Below are 16,111 nucleotides of genomic sequence, written 5' to 3' on the forward strand. Positions count from 1 at the left end.
GAGAGGAGGGAGGGGCGGGGCGACGGGGGGCGTGGTCACACCCGGAGTGGGCGTGGCCAGTCCGAGAGGGCACGCGCTGCCCTGAGTGGGCGTGGGCTCGCGCTGAGGGGGCGGGGCGTGCTTGGCGCGCATGCGCCGGCCCCGCCCCCGGCGGCCGCCATGCCCCGCGAGCTGCGCGCCGCCGCGCCGGACCCGGAGGAGGACTGCGGCCGCGGTGAGCCGGGGGGGGGGGGGGGGGGGGGGGGGTGGAGTCTCCTTCTCTGGAGATATTCAAGGCACGTCTGGACGCCTCCCTGGGCAGCCTGCTCTCAGGAACCTGCTGTGGCAGGGGGGTTGGACCCGGTGAGCTCCGGAGGCCCCTTCCAGCCCCCCGCCTCGTGGCGGCTCTGTGAAGCTGGCCTGAACCTGGCACTGCTGGCACCGGCAGCAGGGAGGTGCTGGGGGATGGCTGCGGGTAATGGGAGGAGAGCAGGGAGGCAGGAGGAGGGGGTTGGCCATGTCTGTGGTGAGGCCGACAATGTGAGGACGGCTGCTTCTGGCAGCTGTGAGACACTCAGCTTGGTCTGACCCACACTGTGGTTGCATTTCTCCATTCTCCCAAGCCTTTCTCCTTTATTCCTTTCACCACATCCAGCTGACTCTTCCTTCCCCGCTCCCCAGGCTTTAAATGCCAGTTTCCTCCCAGAAGCCGTCTCTGTCCTTACTTTCTTCATAGTTGAACCCCTTCGGCTGTAATTCCACAGACAAGCAGCTCTTCCAGGGGAGCGCTGCTTTCAGCAGCGTTACTGTTACGCCTGTTAAATTCCCTGCTCGGGTTTGTTGCACAGCCCACACAGGCGTGCTCCTTGGCATAACAGAGAGAATAGTGTGAAGGAACCGAGCTAGGAAGCATTGATGCTGGTCAGCACATCAGTGGGACCAGCTTCCACCTTAAGTTCTCAGACCATAATCAGGGACTTTTTGAGTCTTTATATCCATTTATTTATTATTCTTGTTTGTTCCCTCTTATCTTGAACTTGCTTTACTTTTGTAGGGTGGGGTGTTTTATTATTTGGCATATTCTTTTCCTTCTTGGTACTGAAATAAGTTCGTATGTCCTGGTTAAGGTCCATCCCATTAAATCGGAGAAGAAAGTAAGTGGCAGATCTGTCTGGGTGCTTCGTAAACTAGTAAACTGCCCTTGTTCTGTGTCTCTTGCTAAAGACAGATAAAAGCTTTGTAAAGCTCGCTCGAAGGTCTCGGTTTTCGCCGAGCCTTCGTCAGCTGACAACGGAACCTCAGCCTGCATCAGGTATCATTTTGTGCCATCAAAAAAAAAAAACCTCAGCTGAAGGGGTAATTTCCTGTTACCCTTCATTTATGTGGTTTTATCGCACCTCATCTTTTCATCTAACCCTGTTCATAAAGCTAACAACGCCTTTTCCCCACCAGGCATCTTTTTGTCCCGTCAGTCTCAGGCTTGACGCTCGAAATATCAGAAGGAGGGATGGTGTCTGCGCTGCACGATGTTAAATCAGCCCTTGTTCAGCAGAGTCCTTAACTCTGTGCCTGCTGTTTTCTCACTCCTTGGCTTAGCATGACTAAGGCTGGAGTGAGAATAACCCTAATTGTTAGAGCATTCCTAGAGCAGGAGGGCAATTAAATTCCGGTAATGTGTGGTCTCCCGTGCTGTGTATATAAAAGTTATGGGCCTCTTCACTAGTCGGCTTCAAATGCTTTATTAATATAATCAATTCTTTGAAATACACCAGTTTATACCATATGTATTGTAAATCCCATTAAGTACAACAGGCCCTTCTGCTCCTGTTCCAGAAGATAACCAACGTACAGAAGACACCTCACAGCAGTGCCTTAGCAAGATACTGACGTGACGTGGGAGGGTTGTTCATTGCATGATGCAGAATGAAGTAATTTTTATACGTTTGTTTAGGTATCTTCTCTAAATCCTAAACAGAGCAAGGACTGAATAAACTTAATTCTGGGTAGATGTGTGTTTTGGGAGTACCAAGACAGATAATACTCATGTGAAATGTTTAATAACTGTTGTGCATACCTCTGGGTGTTCAGTTGCAGGACCAGCACTGCCTCCGGACTACAGAAGCAGCAGTAGCTCAGAAAGTCCTGACAGTGATGACGACTCAGAATCTCTTCCGCTACCCAGAGACGCACATGGAGACTCCGAAGAGGAGCCAGAAGGAGCTTCAATGCCCAAGTGAGTCAGTTCTTAGGTTATTTGTGTTATTACACTGTAAAATGTTGCAGAAATAGCGACTGAAATGTGTCTGTATAAAATGGGAGAAACTGTGTTACATAAACAAAAAGGTAAACCCTGTACCTACATAAAACGTGGTGGTATGTTCTCCGTGTTCTTTGGGGTCAAGAATGCTCAGCCGACCTCTGTGACTTGGTAGGGTGGAATTAGGATATTTAGGGCAATCTGGTCCGTGTATTTTCGTGTATGAATTTCGTTCTGCAATTAAAGTAATAAATTCCTTAGTGTTTTGATTGTGCTGAGGACAGGCTCCACTTACAACGCATGTAAGTATGTCGTACTTGAGCTTAGCCTTGTTTCTAGCACGCTTACTCATAAAATCATAAGAACTATTTAGAGGCAGGAATTTACACATTCAGTTAAGCCAACTTGAATCAAAATTGTTCAGTAAATAACAAGAGTCTGCACATGCTCTCATTTCGGGGGGTCAATGACTCATGATTGCTGTGCTAAAAACTTGTGTGTTTGTTTTAGACCTTGTGTAAGGGTCTTGAAGAACATCATTCCGTCTGAGAGTGTTAGAGTAAATATTGCTCACTTTCCTCTTGCTGTCTTACTCAGCAGCTTTTCAGTTCAGTAGAACGGAACTGGGAAAACTACCAGCCAAAATGCAGACGGCGTATAAAAATGTACAAAGAAGTGTGCTGAATTTAAAATTACTTTGTGACTAGAAAATGGTATTTTACCATGATACTTTACTTCCTTCTACTGCAAAAGCGCTCCTCATGTTTGCTGTTTTTTTTTTTCTTAAATGTCAGAGCATTTTTGGAGTGAAGCTTATGGTCTCAAATTTTTAATTGCTTCAAATTATTTTGGATCCTTTTGTACTGTTTCCTTGGTAGCAGCGAGATATTTCGTACATAAGACTGAAATCATTTTGTTGGTTTTCTTTTTTTTCCCCGTCTTAAAGTGTAGATAATTGCTATGCGTGTCAAGGTAATTAGTAAGTGAAATCTTTGTGTTTGCAGAAAGCCAAAAAGAATGGAGGAGAACGATGATGATGATGGCTTTTTTGGGCCTGCTCTTCCTCCCGGATTTAAAAAAGAGGATGATTCTCCAGAGAGGTAATTAAAACGGAATTATATTCAGGAACACGATTATTTTAGATAAAATATTTTGTGGCACTGCTACAGAATGTTTCAGTTGTACACTGCAGATTTAGGTGATTGGATAGAATTTCTTCCTCCACATTGTGAGAACAAGAACAGCATTCCCTTGAAACAGAATGCGCGGCCCTGACAGTACCGTTTGGGAGGCCGGAGAGAAAAAGAAAACGTGAACTGTCAGATGTGTATTTTGAGGGTCAGATTTCTTCTGTTTTCTGTCATAGGTCTTGGATCAGTGCAGGGAAAACAAATCGCTGGTACAAGGACACCTACGTCTGCACTTCTTCCTTGGGCTGGGAGGGAGCAGAGCAGTTCACAGGATCACAGAATTGTAGGGGTTGGAAGGGACCTCAAGAGATCACCGGGTCCAACCCCCCAAAGTTCACCTCTGTGCGGAGTAAAGCAGTGTGGGGCTGCAGGAATGCTCCCTGTTTAATGGCAGGTAGTTAGGACACGCTTAGGAAAGACACCTGTTTATGGGTTTTCTATTCACGCTGTGTCTCACAGCCCCTGGTTGTACATCGCTCACTGCACTTCCTTCTGTAACTTGAAGTGATGAGCGATGTGACAGCAGCGCTGCCGAGGAGGCGCTCGCTGACAGGAGGCACAGCGGAGGCCCTCGCTCCCTGTTAACCTTCCTCAGAGCTGTCCCTCGGGAGCTGGCAGATGAAATCAGTCCATCCGTGCCCGTCGGGTACGAGTGCTCAGTTCCAGGGAGGTGGCTCAGGGTGCTGTCAGGCTGTGTACAGCGTGTGCTGTCTGCGGGGAATTCTCACGGTGGGATTTGGGTTACTTTGGATACCTTTCTGCCGAGCTCAGCAGCAGTTCAGAAAACCTGAATGTGTTTGGCTGAGGTTATTTGGAAGTATCCTTTCCATACATTTTTTGACTGTGCCTCGCTGAAACTGAGGAAACCGCTTGTAATTGTGGGGTGTCCTGCTCAGCGGGCTCATTTGGTGCTTTCACAGCTCCAGGAGGAACCAGCTCTCTTCCTGACATTTCATATGCACAGTGTGTTCTTTGAATGTTATAAAATGCAGGCAGTCACTAAAAAATAACATGGTCCCTAATAGGGCACCACAAAGAAGTGCTTTTAACTTGGAGCCTGAGTGATGGAGGCAAACACCAGGCTGTGCGTTGCAGTATGTGGATGTCCTGCTGCTTAGCTCGGTGTGACATACTTGTTCTTGTAGAAGAGCTGTTGTTCCGTGCTATCCTTTCCAGACGTGTTGAAGCAAACGTTCCCGATTAAGAGCAGCTCGAGTGGCAATTTGTGGCTTTTCAAAATTATTTGAATCATTCCAGTGTAAAATACATATTTGTGAACTGGTTTTCTTCCCCTTTAGAAGGGATGTTGTTTATCGATGGTATGCGGAAGTCTAGTACTTGTAAATTTTCCAGAAGTATTCGTGCATCAAGGTAAAGAGCAAAGCTTATCTTAAAATGTGGAAGTGAGCCATCAGGAGAACGCAGAAACGCCCATCTTCTTGCTTGCCTTAGCAAGGAATCGGTGTCCAACACCAAGCAATTATTCTGTGCCATCTGTGAAATCCCAGCTGTATCAAAGGAAAGCTTAATTCATGGTCAGTTAGAGCTTTTCTTCCAAATGCACACAGATGAGTACCAAAGTTACCAACAGCAGGAAAACAGATCTCAGATGTTGCACAAGAGCCACCTCACCTGTCCCGAGGCTCTCTGGATGCCCAGGGATCCCTCAGGGATGTGCCAGCTGCGCGCTGCTGAGCAAAGACCTGAGCAGCAGGGTTACTCGTGTGGAGAAGGAAGCACAGAAGTGGCGAGCGTGGGAGGGGTGAGCATGGGAACCATTTTGCTGTTCCTGGGAAGAGCCCCTGCGCTGTGACAGGCAGGGCAGAGTCCCTGAGACCTCCTCTTTTTCACAGGTTGCAGAGTTTCCCACAACTTTGGTGTTCTTACACGTTTGGGTAGAAATCTTTCGGTATAGCCTGGTTTAGCTCCCTTAGCCTGCAAGTTAAAGGTGCTTGCTGACTAAAATTAAAGGATGATTCTGGCTGTACCTGTATGGGGTTAACTTCAGTCTCTTAATATTGGGAACCTAAAACGTGGTCTTAACAAGGAAAGAGAAGGGATTAGAGGAAAATTGAAGCTCTTTCTTCTTCCCAGCGGCTGGGGGCAGTGGCGCTTCAACTTGAACCCCCTCTCGCCTGGGTTTGGAACCTCACCGCTGCCCTTGCCGTGGCCCGAGCTCACATTCGCGCTTGTGGCTGGCTCACTGGAAGGGCTTGCTGCTTTTGGTTTCTCCCCCTCAGATCCTGGTCATAACATCGCTACGGCGGGGCTGCGCTGGTTAGGTTATCCTTCAGTTCAGAGACCATAATGACAGTAATTCAGCTCACGTCATGTTACGTTTGACTGCCCAAAAGCTCAGAGAGTGGAGATCATCCTAAATCAAGTCTTTGCCTGAAGTATTGTGGGGATTCTGTCACCTGGATATTTCTGCAGGTGATAATTGTTTGGGTTTTCATAAGCTTTGAGGAATATGATGGCAGATTATTAAAAGAGCTCTTTCCAGTACAGCAGGCACAGTTTGTAGTCTGCTTTGAGCTCTGCTCACCATTGGAAATAAATTCTCACCTTGCTGTGTTCCTGGAGATAGCTTAATTATCACACTGCTTGCCGAGTTGCTGTCCAAAACCAAATCCGTGACATTAAAAGGCATCACAAAACCTTTCTTCTCTCTTCCCTCCTCCAATGGAAAACAAACTTGAGAGCAGTTTGCTGATGCTGTGCCTTAAAGGGCAGTGAAAGTGTAGTGCGAGACAAGAATGAGCAAACGCGGCTTTTGTGCTGGAGAAAGAGCAGCGTGTGTTTGGCCTCACACCTTTCCTTGCTGTTGAATCTGGTGAAGGAAGCTGGGGAAGAAAAGAAGGGCATTTCCTTGACGATGTGCCACAACTTTCCCAGTTTTCTTGCATTCCGGCTACCTGCAGAGGTCCTCACGGGAAATGGAGAGAGACTGTTCTTACGAGTTCAGTTACTTCTGTGGTGAGCTCACAGGAGGCACACTTGCCTTGGGAAGGAAGGAGAATTATGCTTCTCTTAAAAGTTTGGTTTTTATTTATAAATTTACTTATTCTAAATTTTTCCTGCAGGAAAATGTTGTCATTTAATGTACCGTCCCTGTTGGCTATGTTGCTTCCTTTGCTTTTTTTTTCCCAAATTGAAATATATTTATATATCTTTTTTCTTCCCACTTCAGGCCCATTATAGGTCCTGCATTACCACCTGGCTTTAGGAAGACTTCAGAGGACACCGGGAATAACAGATGTTCCCCTGGACCATCAGCTTCCTCCAAATTCTGCAATGAGGTTTGTGAAGACGGAAGTCTTTTGTTTTAGTATAAGGTATTAGTGATGATTAAACAGGTAGGAACCCGAAGAAGTCTACTAGGCATGCTTTTCTGCATGACAGTTTAATTTTAGACCAGCAGGTGTCTGACTTATTTTTGCCTGCATCGAACGCAGCAGCTTAAGTAAGCCTAAAAAAGAAGCAGGCTGGTCTGGTGGTTGTGATTTTGCTGTTAGATGGATGATGCACGGAATGCAAGAGATGCAGGCATCCTAAATGGTAGTCAGAGTGGTTCTTCCAGATGCTTTTCCTTTCTTTACTTTGGTGTGTCGTGTCATGTCTTTCACAAGTGAACATCTTAGCAAAGTTCAGATTTTTGAAAACAATAAAAAGGAACGCAACCTGCTAGAATGAAAATACTGACCTACAATTCAAGGCTTTACTCTTTTCTTGATGGGGGCAGGGGACAATATGAGCTCGGGACAATTCTCCATGCAATGTTAAATTGGGATCCTTATGGTGGGGATGCATCCAAATGTTGCTAGTGATAATGAAGCTGGGAGCACCAAAGCTGTATGTCTGTGTGTTTCTGATCTGTCTGCACTCTCAGGGGCTCCACGGCTGTGTGCAGGGCAATGGGCAGTAGCAATACTCGGTGTTGCCACTGTGTTTACCAGTGGTTTTGCCTCCAATTAGAAATAAGAGATGCTTTTGGGAGCCTGGAGCCTGAGTATCCATGTTCAAGTGCTAGACCAGGTCTGATACGGAACTGTAGTCTAGGCTTGTGTTATGTGACAGGCAGGGGCGTTAGGCTGATCTGCTCCTCTAGACAAAATCATTCCAGTCCTGTGAAGCTCAAGTGTTTCATCAGGGTCTTATCAGCGTGACTGAGGGAAACGTTTTGTTTTTTGGAAGGTAACAAGTAGCAGCGAGGAAGAAGACGACATTATAGGCCCAATGCCTGCCAAAGGACCAGTGGAGTCTGATGTGACTAAAGAATTTGAACGCAGAGCTCAGAGAATGAAGGAAAAACTTACTTCAGCAGACAGCGTAAGTTGTGGTTTATTGCTTGTAATGTTTTGTTGCCATAGTGTTTTGTGTTTCTCTTTGCCTGCCTGTGTCTGCGTGAGCCCTGTCACTGTTGTGCTCATGACGCTAAGTGTTAAGGCAAAAAGAAGTTCCTGATTTCTGCTGGAAGCTGAAAGATTCAGACAGTAGGTTTTGCTTATCTGCTTGTGGTTTTTTTCACTCTTTTTTTCCCCCATTACTTTCTTTTGTAAAGGATGAACCCAAGCAGCTTACCAGGGAATCATGGATGACAGAACTTCCACCGGAACTGAAAAACTTTGGATTTGGCCCAAGAACATTCAAGAGAAGAGCTGATGACAAATCGGGTGATAGATCTGTTTGGACTGATACTCCAGCTGACAGAGAGAGAAAAGCCAAGGTGAGCATTTATTCATTTGTACATGTATTTATATATATATATATAAAATATATGATCACTTTATATATAAATATATTGATGTGTGTATTTATATTCACATATATGAATTTATTTTTGTATATACCATTTTGTATATATACACATATATACTGCCCTCAAGTATATATGCAGACAGTTATTATATGTGTTGTTGGCACTCTGTGAAAACAAAGCTGAGCTGTTCAAAGAAAAAAATATTTTCTTGCTTTTCCTCTAATGACTTGCTAAAACTCCTTAATTGAGACTTTAAAATGATGGAAAGGAAATAACCAATTGAAGTAATATCGTTATTCATTTGCTCCCTCTCCCTTCTGCAGTAGTTGATTACTCTGTATCAGGTCATCAAATTTCCAGTTATCCAGCAAAAAATACCTGGTGGTTTCTGCCCTTCAGATTTAATACAAAATAAATATAAATTTTATTTATTTTATTTTTTACTTTGGAAGTTCTGATAACTGTAGTGATAACTGTAGTCATTCACTTGCACTCATCAGGAAAGAGAAGAGACAAAAAAGTCGTCCAGTAAGGATAACGAAGTTGTATTATCTGGAAGAGACAAGAGACTTGCTGAGCAGGTGACTTCCTACAATGTAAGTGTAACAGCAGCATGCTTCCTCGTAGTGCATTTCCTTCCAGTCTTCACTCTCTTCTTGTTCTTGCCAGCACTGCTGCTTTCCATGGTGATGCCACTATGGTCTTCCCTTTTCGGCCCCAAACCTACTGTTTAAGTCATTAGGACGTTTACCATTAAGTTACATGACTTACGGGCTTACAAATCCAGAGCTATTAGCATACTGTTTAAATTTCTTCTGTATTTTCTGTCTCTACTATCATTATGAAGGTAGGGGAATAACTTTTACATAAAGCTATGGGTTTTGTTCTATATCATCGCAGAATAAAACACACAAATGCCAGCCACATAGCCCATGCCCCAGAAGGCAAAGGCAGGGACTGGGAAAATTGCCCACTGTAGCAGAAGAGCAGGTTCGAGACCATCTGGGGAACCTGAAGGTCCTTAGGTCACGTTCCATAACTCCATGGAATGTTATAAGATACATCCACGTGTCCTGAGAGAACTGGCGGATGTAGTTGCTAAGCCACCGTCCATCATATTTCAGAAGCCATGGCAGTCCAGTAAAGTTCCCACTGACTGGATGAGGGGAAACATAACCCCCATTTTTAAAAAGGGGAACAAGGAGGGACCCAGGGAACTGCAGGCTAGTCAGTCTCACCTCTGTGCATGGCGAAATCATGGAGCAGATCCTCCTGGATACTCTACTAAGGCACATGGAAAATATTGAGGTGATTGGTGACAGCCAACATGGCTTCACTAAGGGCAGATTGTGTCTGATAAATCTGGTGGCCTTCTACTACGGGGTTACAGCATTGGTGGATAGGGGAAGAGCAACTGACAGCGTCTACCTGGACTTGTGCAAAGGATTTGACGCTATTCCTCACAATACTCATGTCTCAAAAAATTGGAGAGACGTGGATTTGACGGATGGACCACTTGGTGGGTAAGGAATCGGCTGGATGGTCACGCTCAAGGAGTTGCAGTCAATGGCTCAATGTCCAGGTGGAGATCAGTGACGAATGGTGTTCCTCGGGGGTCAGTACTGGGACAGGCGCCATTTAACATATTGGTGACATGGACAGTGGGATCGAGTGCACCCTCAGCACACTTACCAGTGACACCAAGCTGTGTGGTACGGTCAACACACCGGAGCGAAGGGATGCCATCCAGAGGGAGCTGGGCAGGCTTGAGAGGAAGCTTTGTACCTCGTGTGTTCAACAAGGCCAAGTGCAAGGTCCTGCATCTTAGCCGGGGCAATGCAAAGGATAAATAGGGGTTGGGCAGAGAATGGATTGAGAGCAGCCCTGAGGAGAAGGACCTGGGGGTGTTGCTTGATGAGAAACTCAGTATGAGCCAGCTCTGCTCTTGTGAGACCTCACCTGAATTGGGGCCACCAGCACGAGAAGGACATGGACCTATTAGAACAAGTTCAGAGGAGGGCCATGAAGATGGTCAGCCCGGAGAGGGGAAGGCTCCAGGGAGACCTTACAGCAGCCTTCCAGTACCTAAAGGGGGCCTACAGGAAAGCTGGGGAGGGACTCTTGGTCAGGGAGTGTAGGGATAGGACGAGGGGGAATGGCTTTAAACTAAATAAGGGGCGATCTAGATCAGATGTTAGGAGGAAATTCTTCCCTGTGAGGGTGGTGAGGCACTGGCACAGGCTGCCAGAGAATCTGTGGATGCCCCATCCCTGGAGGTGTTCAAGGCCAGACTGAATGGGGCTTTGGGCAACCTGATCTGGTGGGAGGTGTCCCTGCCCATGGCAGGGGGACTGGAACTGGGTGATCTTTGAGGTCCCTTCCAACCCAAACCATTCTGTGATTTTGAGATCTTGGGAAATATTGCTTCTGTTTCTACTAATCTTGACAGAGCATCTTACTTACTCATTTTGCATTAATTTTGTAACTTACCTTCACTGGATGCGGAGATTGAAGCACGCTGTGGGTATTCTGAACATCAGTCACAGTGAGTTATGGGTGTTGTACTAGGCATAGCCAGGACTGATGACACGTGCTTTCTGCACTCTGCATGCTAAATTGACCATTCTGTTTTCCTGTTCCTAAGCTTTCTTCTTTTTTGGATAATCCTTGGCTTGATAATTCCTGGTCAGTCTTTCTACTTGGAAAGGTTGCAATGTTAACATTTTGTAATACATTATTCCCTCCTCTTTCCATTTTTACAGGAGTCCAAGAGATCAGAATCTCTCCTGGACATGCATCAGAAAAAAATGAAGAACAAAGCATCTGAAGAAAAGACCAAACCTCAGGAGAGAAGGCCGTTTGACCGAGAGCAGGATCTCAAAGTCAATCGATTTGATGAAGCACAAAAAAAGGCCCTTATAAGAAAATCCCGGGATCTGAATAGTAAATTTGAGCACAGTAAAGGCAATATGTTTTTATAAGATAAAAGCATGAAGCTTTTTGGAAGTCAGTTAAAATTTGAATGCTTAATTTTTTAAGTATTTTTCTGTAAATATTTGTATGCAGAATAAATATCCTGATGTTTAACTAGTATTACTTGTCTGTAAATACTCTGCTATGGAGGACCAACTGTAGTAAAGCTAAGCTGATAAAGGAAAGTGCTGGTTTTTAAAAGAAAAAAAAAACTTTGGAAGAAAGAGAAATAATGTGAACTTGCTAGATTTTTTTTTTAGTGTAAGAAAGAATTAAGCTGTACACACACCAAATCATTTCTGTATTTTAGCAGGAAGACATAGTAGTAGCAGGAGAAGCAACAAAGCCTCAAGACTTGCAGATTTCATTATAAAATGCTGGTATAGATGAAGAGAAACTTGAATTTCTATTTGCAGGGCCTATCATCAGAAAATCCATCTCTTTTAAGCAGATACTATGTGAAAATTGAACCAAACTAAAGCTTATTTTGTCAGCTGCTTTGCAGAGCAGAACGGCTCTTTGGTATCGAAAAGGAAATAAATTTGATATTTTAAAAATGTACCTCCATGCTTAGAGTTCTTTAGCTCTTACAGGTGTGGCTGCGAAACCGAGTTGTGTTACTTATTTAAAACACACAACTTTATTCATGAGGCCCTAGCACCTTGTTTGGAAGTGTGGCCCATTTTGCATGTGAAATACCCGGTGGGCTAGTGTAATTTGAAGAATTGCTCCCGTACCGTTGGCATGCTCACATGATGAAGTGGATTACAGTGCAGCCTTTTCTAGACCAAGCCAAATGGGATGGGGCTCTTTTTCAGCTCTTGAAGTGCTCCTGAAGGTGAAGATCCCTGCTGCGACCTCTGCTGTTGAGCCCCAGGTGCACAGTGTTTTGTTTTTCTTAGAGGTCTTTTGAGCGGGGCAGTGTTTTTGGGGTTGGGGGTTTGGAGGGATTTTTTTCAAGACTTAAATTTTGACATTGTTTCTAGGGGGCTTTTTGAGGTTGAAGGTTTTTTTTAGGACAGTTTATAAGGGACCAGCATTTTTGGGGTGTGGAGGGCTGGGATTTTTTTGGGGGTTGTCATATTGGCATTGATTTTTTTTTCTTTTTTTGGGGGGTGAGCCAGCCATTTGGGGGCTGTCAATTTCAAGATCTTTTTAGGAGGACTGACTTTTTGAGGCATTGGGCTTATTTGGGGGTCTTTTTAGGGGGCCAGAATTTGGGGGGTTGGGTCATTTTGGTCCCCTTTTTTGGGGGAGTTGGGGTGGCTTAGGATCCTTCTTAGAGGAGGACCAGCCTTTTTGAGGTTGGGCGTTTTGTGGGGGACTGGCCTTTTCAGCTTGGGATTTTTTGCAGGCCTTTGGGGCATTCAACACTGATGGGGTTGTCTTCGGTGGGAGAAGGGGAGCCCCCCAAAGTCCCAGCACCCCAAGTTAAAGGAAAGGCCCAAATCCCTTTGGCAGGCCCTGAAGCATCTTTTCTGGGCCCCTCAGAGCACAGAACAGGCCCGGCCTGCACTGGCTCTGGTGGCCGCAGAAGGTGGCAATGTGTGGGGCCTGGGCTTCACCCTTGGGACATGGTGTCTGGTGATAAGCAGGGTGCTTCAGCATGCCCGTAAAAGAAATACCCATAACTAATACTGTTCAATGTGTATGCACACTGTATGCCTCCCTTTTGTTACGTTTATTAAACGTAAGTTTTGAAATGGTGGTGTCATGGCTCTGAAGTGCTTCCAGGTCGTTTGCGATGGGAGGGGAATTTGGGTGGGTTTTCACCTACTCGGGGGTCATTCCCAGAGCCAGGAGGTCGCCTGCCCCCAGCCCTGCTCCTCCCCAGGCGCAGGGCTCTGCACTTCTCCGCGTTGGCCTTCAGGAGGTTCCTGTCAGCCCCTTTCTCCAGCCTGTCGAGGTCCCTCGGGATGGCAGCACAGCCCTCTGGTGAATCAGCCACTCCTCACAGGGATGAAACCACCACAGGTGGATGACAAGGTGTTTGAAAAGCCACCAGGAGAGAAGTTGTCAATAGGCGACTCTAAAAAGTCACCTTTTCTGAGGTGAGAAATTACTGGATCAGGTTGCCCCAAGAGGGGACGGAGTCTCGGGCACTGACCGTTCCTGGCTTTTGTGCAGCTGGTTCTGCTCTGAGAAGGGCTGCTGGACTTAGAGCCCCTCTGTACGGCCCTTTGTGCCCTAGTGTATGACTTGTTCCCCAGCACTGGGAGCTTGTCTGAATGTCTAGACTAAGCTTCCCCTGTTGCACTTGGAGCTCATTATTTCTTTGCTGTTCACTGTGGACGTGGAAAGCATTTTATTACCTTCAACTCTGCAGTTTCACTTTATCCTTTTACTCAGAAGGATCCCTTTGCTTTGTCGCCAGCGTGCTCAGCAACCTCAGGTCATTCAATCTGGTCTCTTAGCTCCTGTTTTCTAGACCTCTGGTCATGCCTATTGCTCTCTGAATCCTCTCCTGCGTGAGTTCAGATATTCCTTGAAGTGTGGTGCACAACAGTAAAGGCCATACCCTGTCTGAGACTACACCAGCACCAAGCCGAGCATAACCCTGGCTCGTTATGCAAGGCATTGCTCACGTGGCTTGAAAGCAGGCTCAGTGTGACATCTCAGGTAGGGCAGTCTGTCTTCTGAATTGCTGGCAAGCACCTAGCTAACCGAGAAGGGCAATGCTTTTTGTATGCCTGAAGGAACAACAGCTAACATGGAAATATTCTGAGTGTGCCCACGGGGTGCCCGGGGGGAGCTCCAGACCTGTTGCCCCCACATCCTCAGCTCTGCTCCACTGCGCTGGGTCACAGAGACACCTAGAGCAGAGCTGGGGTCAATCTTCCTTGGAGATGGGCACACAGGTGGCTTGTCCCAAGCATCAAGGCCAAATCCCCTCCCTTGCCACGACTTTACGTTGGTGAGGACAGTGCCCTCATAGACACAACTCTTTTCTCAGACTCGGGTGGATCGCATCCAGCCTTGCAGCTGTGAACACATCCAGCATCTCATGGTGGTCCCAAGAATATGTATATCCTGATTTTAAAAAAGCCACGATGGGGATGGGTTTGGGGCACATTTGGAGTTTGGTTTTAGATTTTTTTTTTCTTTTTCTGTTGTTGTTTGTTTTGAGAAGAGACCAGAAGTTATCAAGAGTAGACTCAAAACTATCTCCAAAGATATTCAGGATGTGATGATGGGCATGGGACTCCTTATGGGATGCGGAGGGAAAAATGTTTGGGATTGCATAAGCCTTATTACGGGGTGTTTTCAAGGAGTGTTCACGACAGTACCTGATGATGGCGGATGGATTAAAGGTGGCAAAAGCAAGGGACTGAGGTGCGTTGGGAAAGAGTTTGGGGAAAAAAAAGAGAGAAACGGGGATAAAAGAGGGAGGTCTGTAAACTTCTCTGAGTCCTGCCTGCGTTTGATCACTGCGGTCTTGTTCTCGTTCAAACCTGTTTCTCGCTGCCTTCAATGGTGGGAGAGGGTTTGTGTGGGTACAGTCAATGTCATGCTGGGCCAGTGGGCGAGCAGGGAAGAGGGATGAGCTCCTGCAGCAGGGCTGGGAGCCTTGGGGACTTGTACATCCAGCAGCCTGCAGTGCAGGTATTATATATATATACGTTATGTGGTGCATACCTTATACTTTATATTATATTCAGGCAGAAAGTGCTGGGCAGCTGTGTTTAGAATTGCAAATAGCTGCAGGTCTGGAGCAGCATCAGGCTGCGTGTGGTCCCAGAGGCTGGCGTTTCAGGTCGAGGCCGGGAGCGGGGAGAATCTCAGCCACGGGCTTTATGCGCTGCCCCAGCCTTATTAGCTCCAGCCAGAGCCAGTGGGGGAGATGCATTACGCCCTCTCACACATTTTGTTGCCGATAGAGAATGAGTAGGTTACAGAAGCATTTATATAAATATATATATGAATATATGTGTGTATATATATTTCTTCCAAGTACTATGGAAAAAGGAAGAACCCTTCAATTTCCAAGCGTAAGCCCCACTAGCAAATAAATGCAGTGCTTCTAAGGCTACCACTCTGCTGCAGTTTGGATGTGCCCAGCCACCCTGGGGACAGGGAACACAGCGCTTTCTACAATGAAAACTGAGATCCATGCATATAATCACAGGTTTCCAGGATCTGCGGCAACCTCTTTTGGTATTCCCAGCTCTTTTTAGCCATTTGCCTCTTCCAGGGAGTGACCTCTGGAAAACATTAATTAAACTATGTCAGCAGTGGTGGGAATGAAAGCCATGCAGATACACATCTAATGGGATTGAAATCTGGTGGCCTGAACACGTGCACAGCCACTGTGGCTTTAACAGTGCAATCTTCTGATAGACCTTTAATCAACGTGGACAGGAAAGAGCAGCATCTTCTCTTCCCAGTAATATTTCATGGCAGAGCTTATGGTATTACACATCTGTGTCTTCAGCATCTCCTAATGTGAATTTTGCAAATTTTTCATTGAGAGAGGGGCACAGCTGACACAGAGATCATCCTGCTGAGAAAGGGGCTGCTGCCTGGGCTAAGGAAGGTGGCCATCTACCCACAGGGCTTTCGTAATGTTCCGTACATCATAAAGGAAGTCAAGGGAGGACAAAGAGAATATGTAACTTGCCCCAAGGCCAGGAAGTCATCAAGCTCCTGGTCATGTGGACACATGCAAGAAACAGTGGTTAAACTCCTGGGAAGTGAAGCAAGGGCAACATTAAACAGCTGGAAAACTGGGCAAGAATCTTTTTTTTTCTTAAAAAAAAGTCTGATTATGAGAATTGCTTTTGCATATTTATGTTTGGATTGCTTGTTTGAAAGAAGTCACAGCTGCAGCTGCTCCTGCCAAACTGATAAACAGTCTGAGCTGCTGTCTCCTAGAGACCTTAAGTTCCCACTCAAAGACTTTTTTTTTTTTTTAAAAAGGCTCAATTTGCCACACTGATTCAAAATCGGTATAAT

At 46.0% G+C, this 16,111-nt stretch overlaps 1 protein-coding gene across 1 annotated transcript; it reads left to right on the forward strand.

The window, feature by feature from the left end:
* The first annotated feature begins 70 nt into the window (after nucleotides 1-70).
* Nucleotides 71-11,719, forward strand: GPALPP1 (GPALPP motifs containing 1). The gene is made up of 8 exons (XM_083828442.1): nucleotides 71-214; nucleotides 2,068-2,212; nucleotides 3,241-3,336; nucleotides 6,617-6,725; nucleotides 7,621-7,755; nucleotides 7,988-8,152; nucleotides 8,686-8,781; nucleotides 10,948-11,719. The coding sequence occupies exons 1-8, from the start codon at nucleotides 160-162 to the stop codon at nucleotides 11,164-11,166; spliced, it is 1,020 nt and encodes a 339-aa protein (XP_083684568.1). The 5' UTR covers nucleotides 71-159; the 3' UTR covers nucleotides 11,167-11,719.
* Nucleotides 11,720-16,111: the final 4,392 nt, after the last annotated feature.

This window comes from Anser anser (genome assembly GCF_964211835.1).
Source record: "Anser anser genome assembly, chromosome: 1".
In the NCBI taxonomy this organism is placed as follows: domain Eukaryota; kingdom Metazoa; phylum Chordata; class Aves; order Anseriformes; family Anatidae; genus Anser; species Anser anser.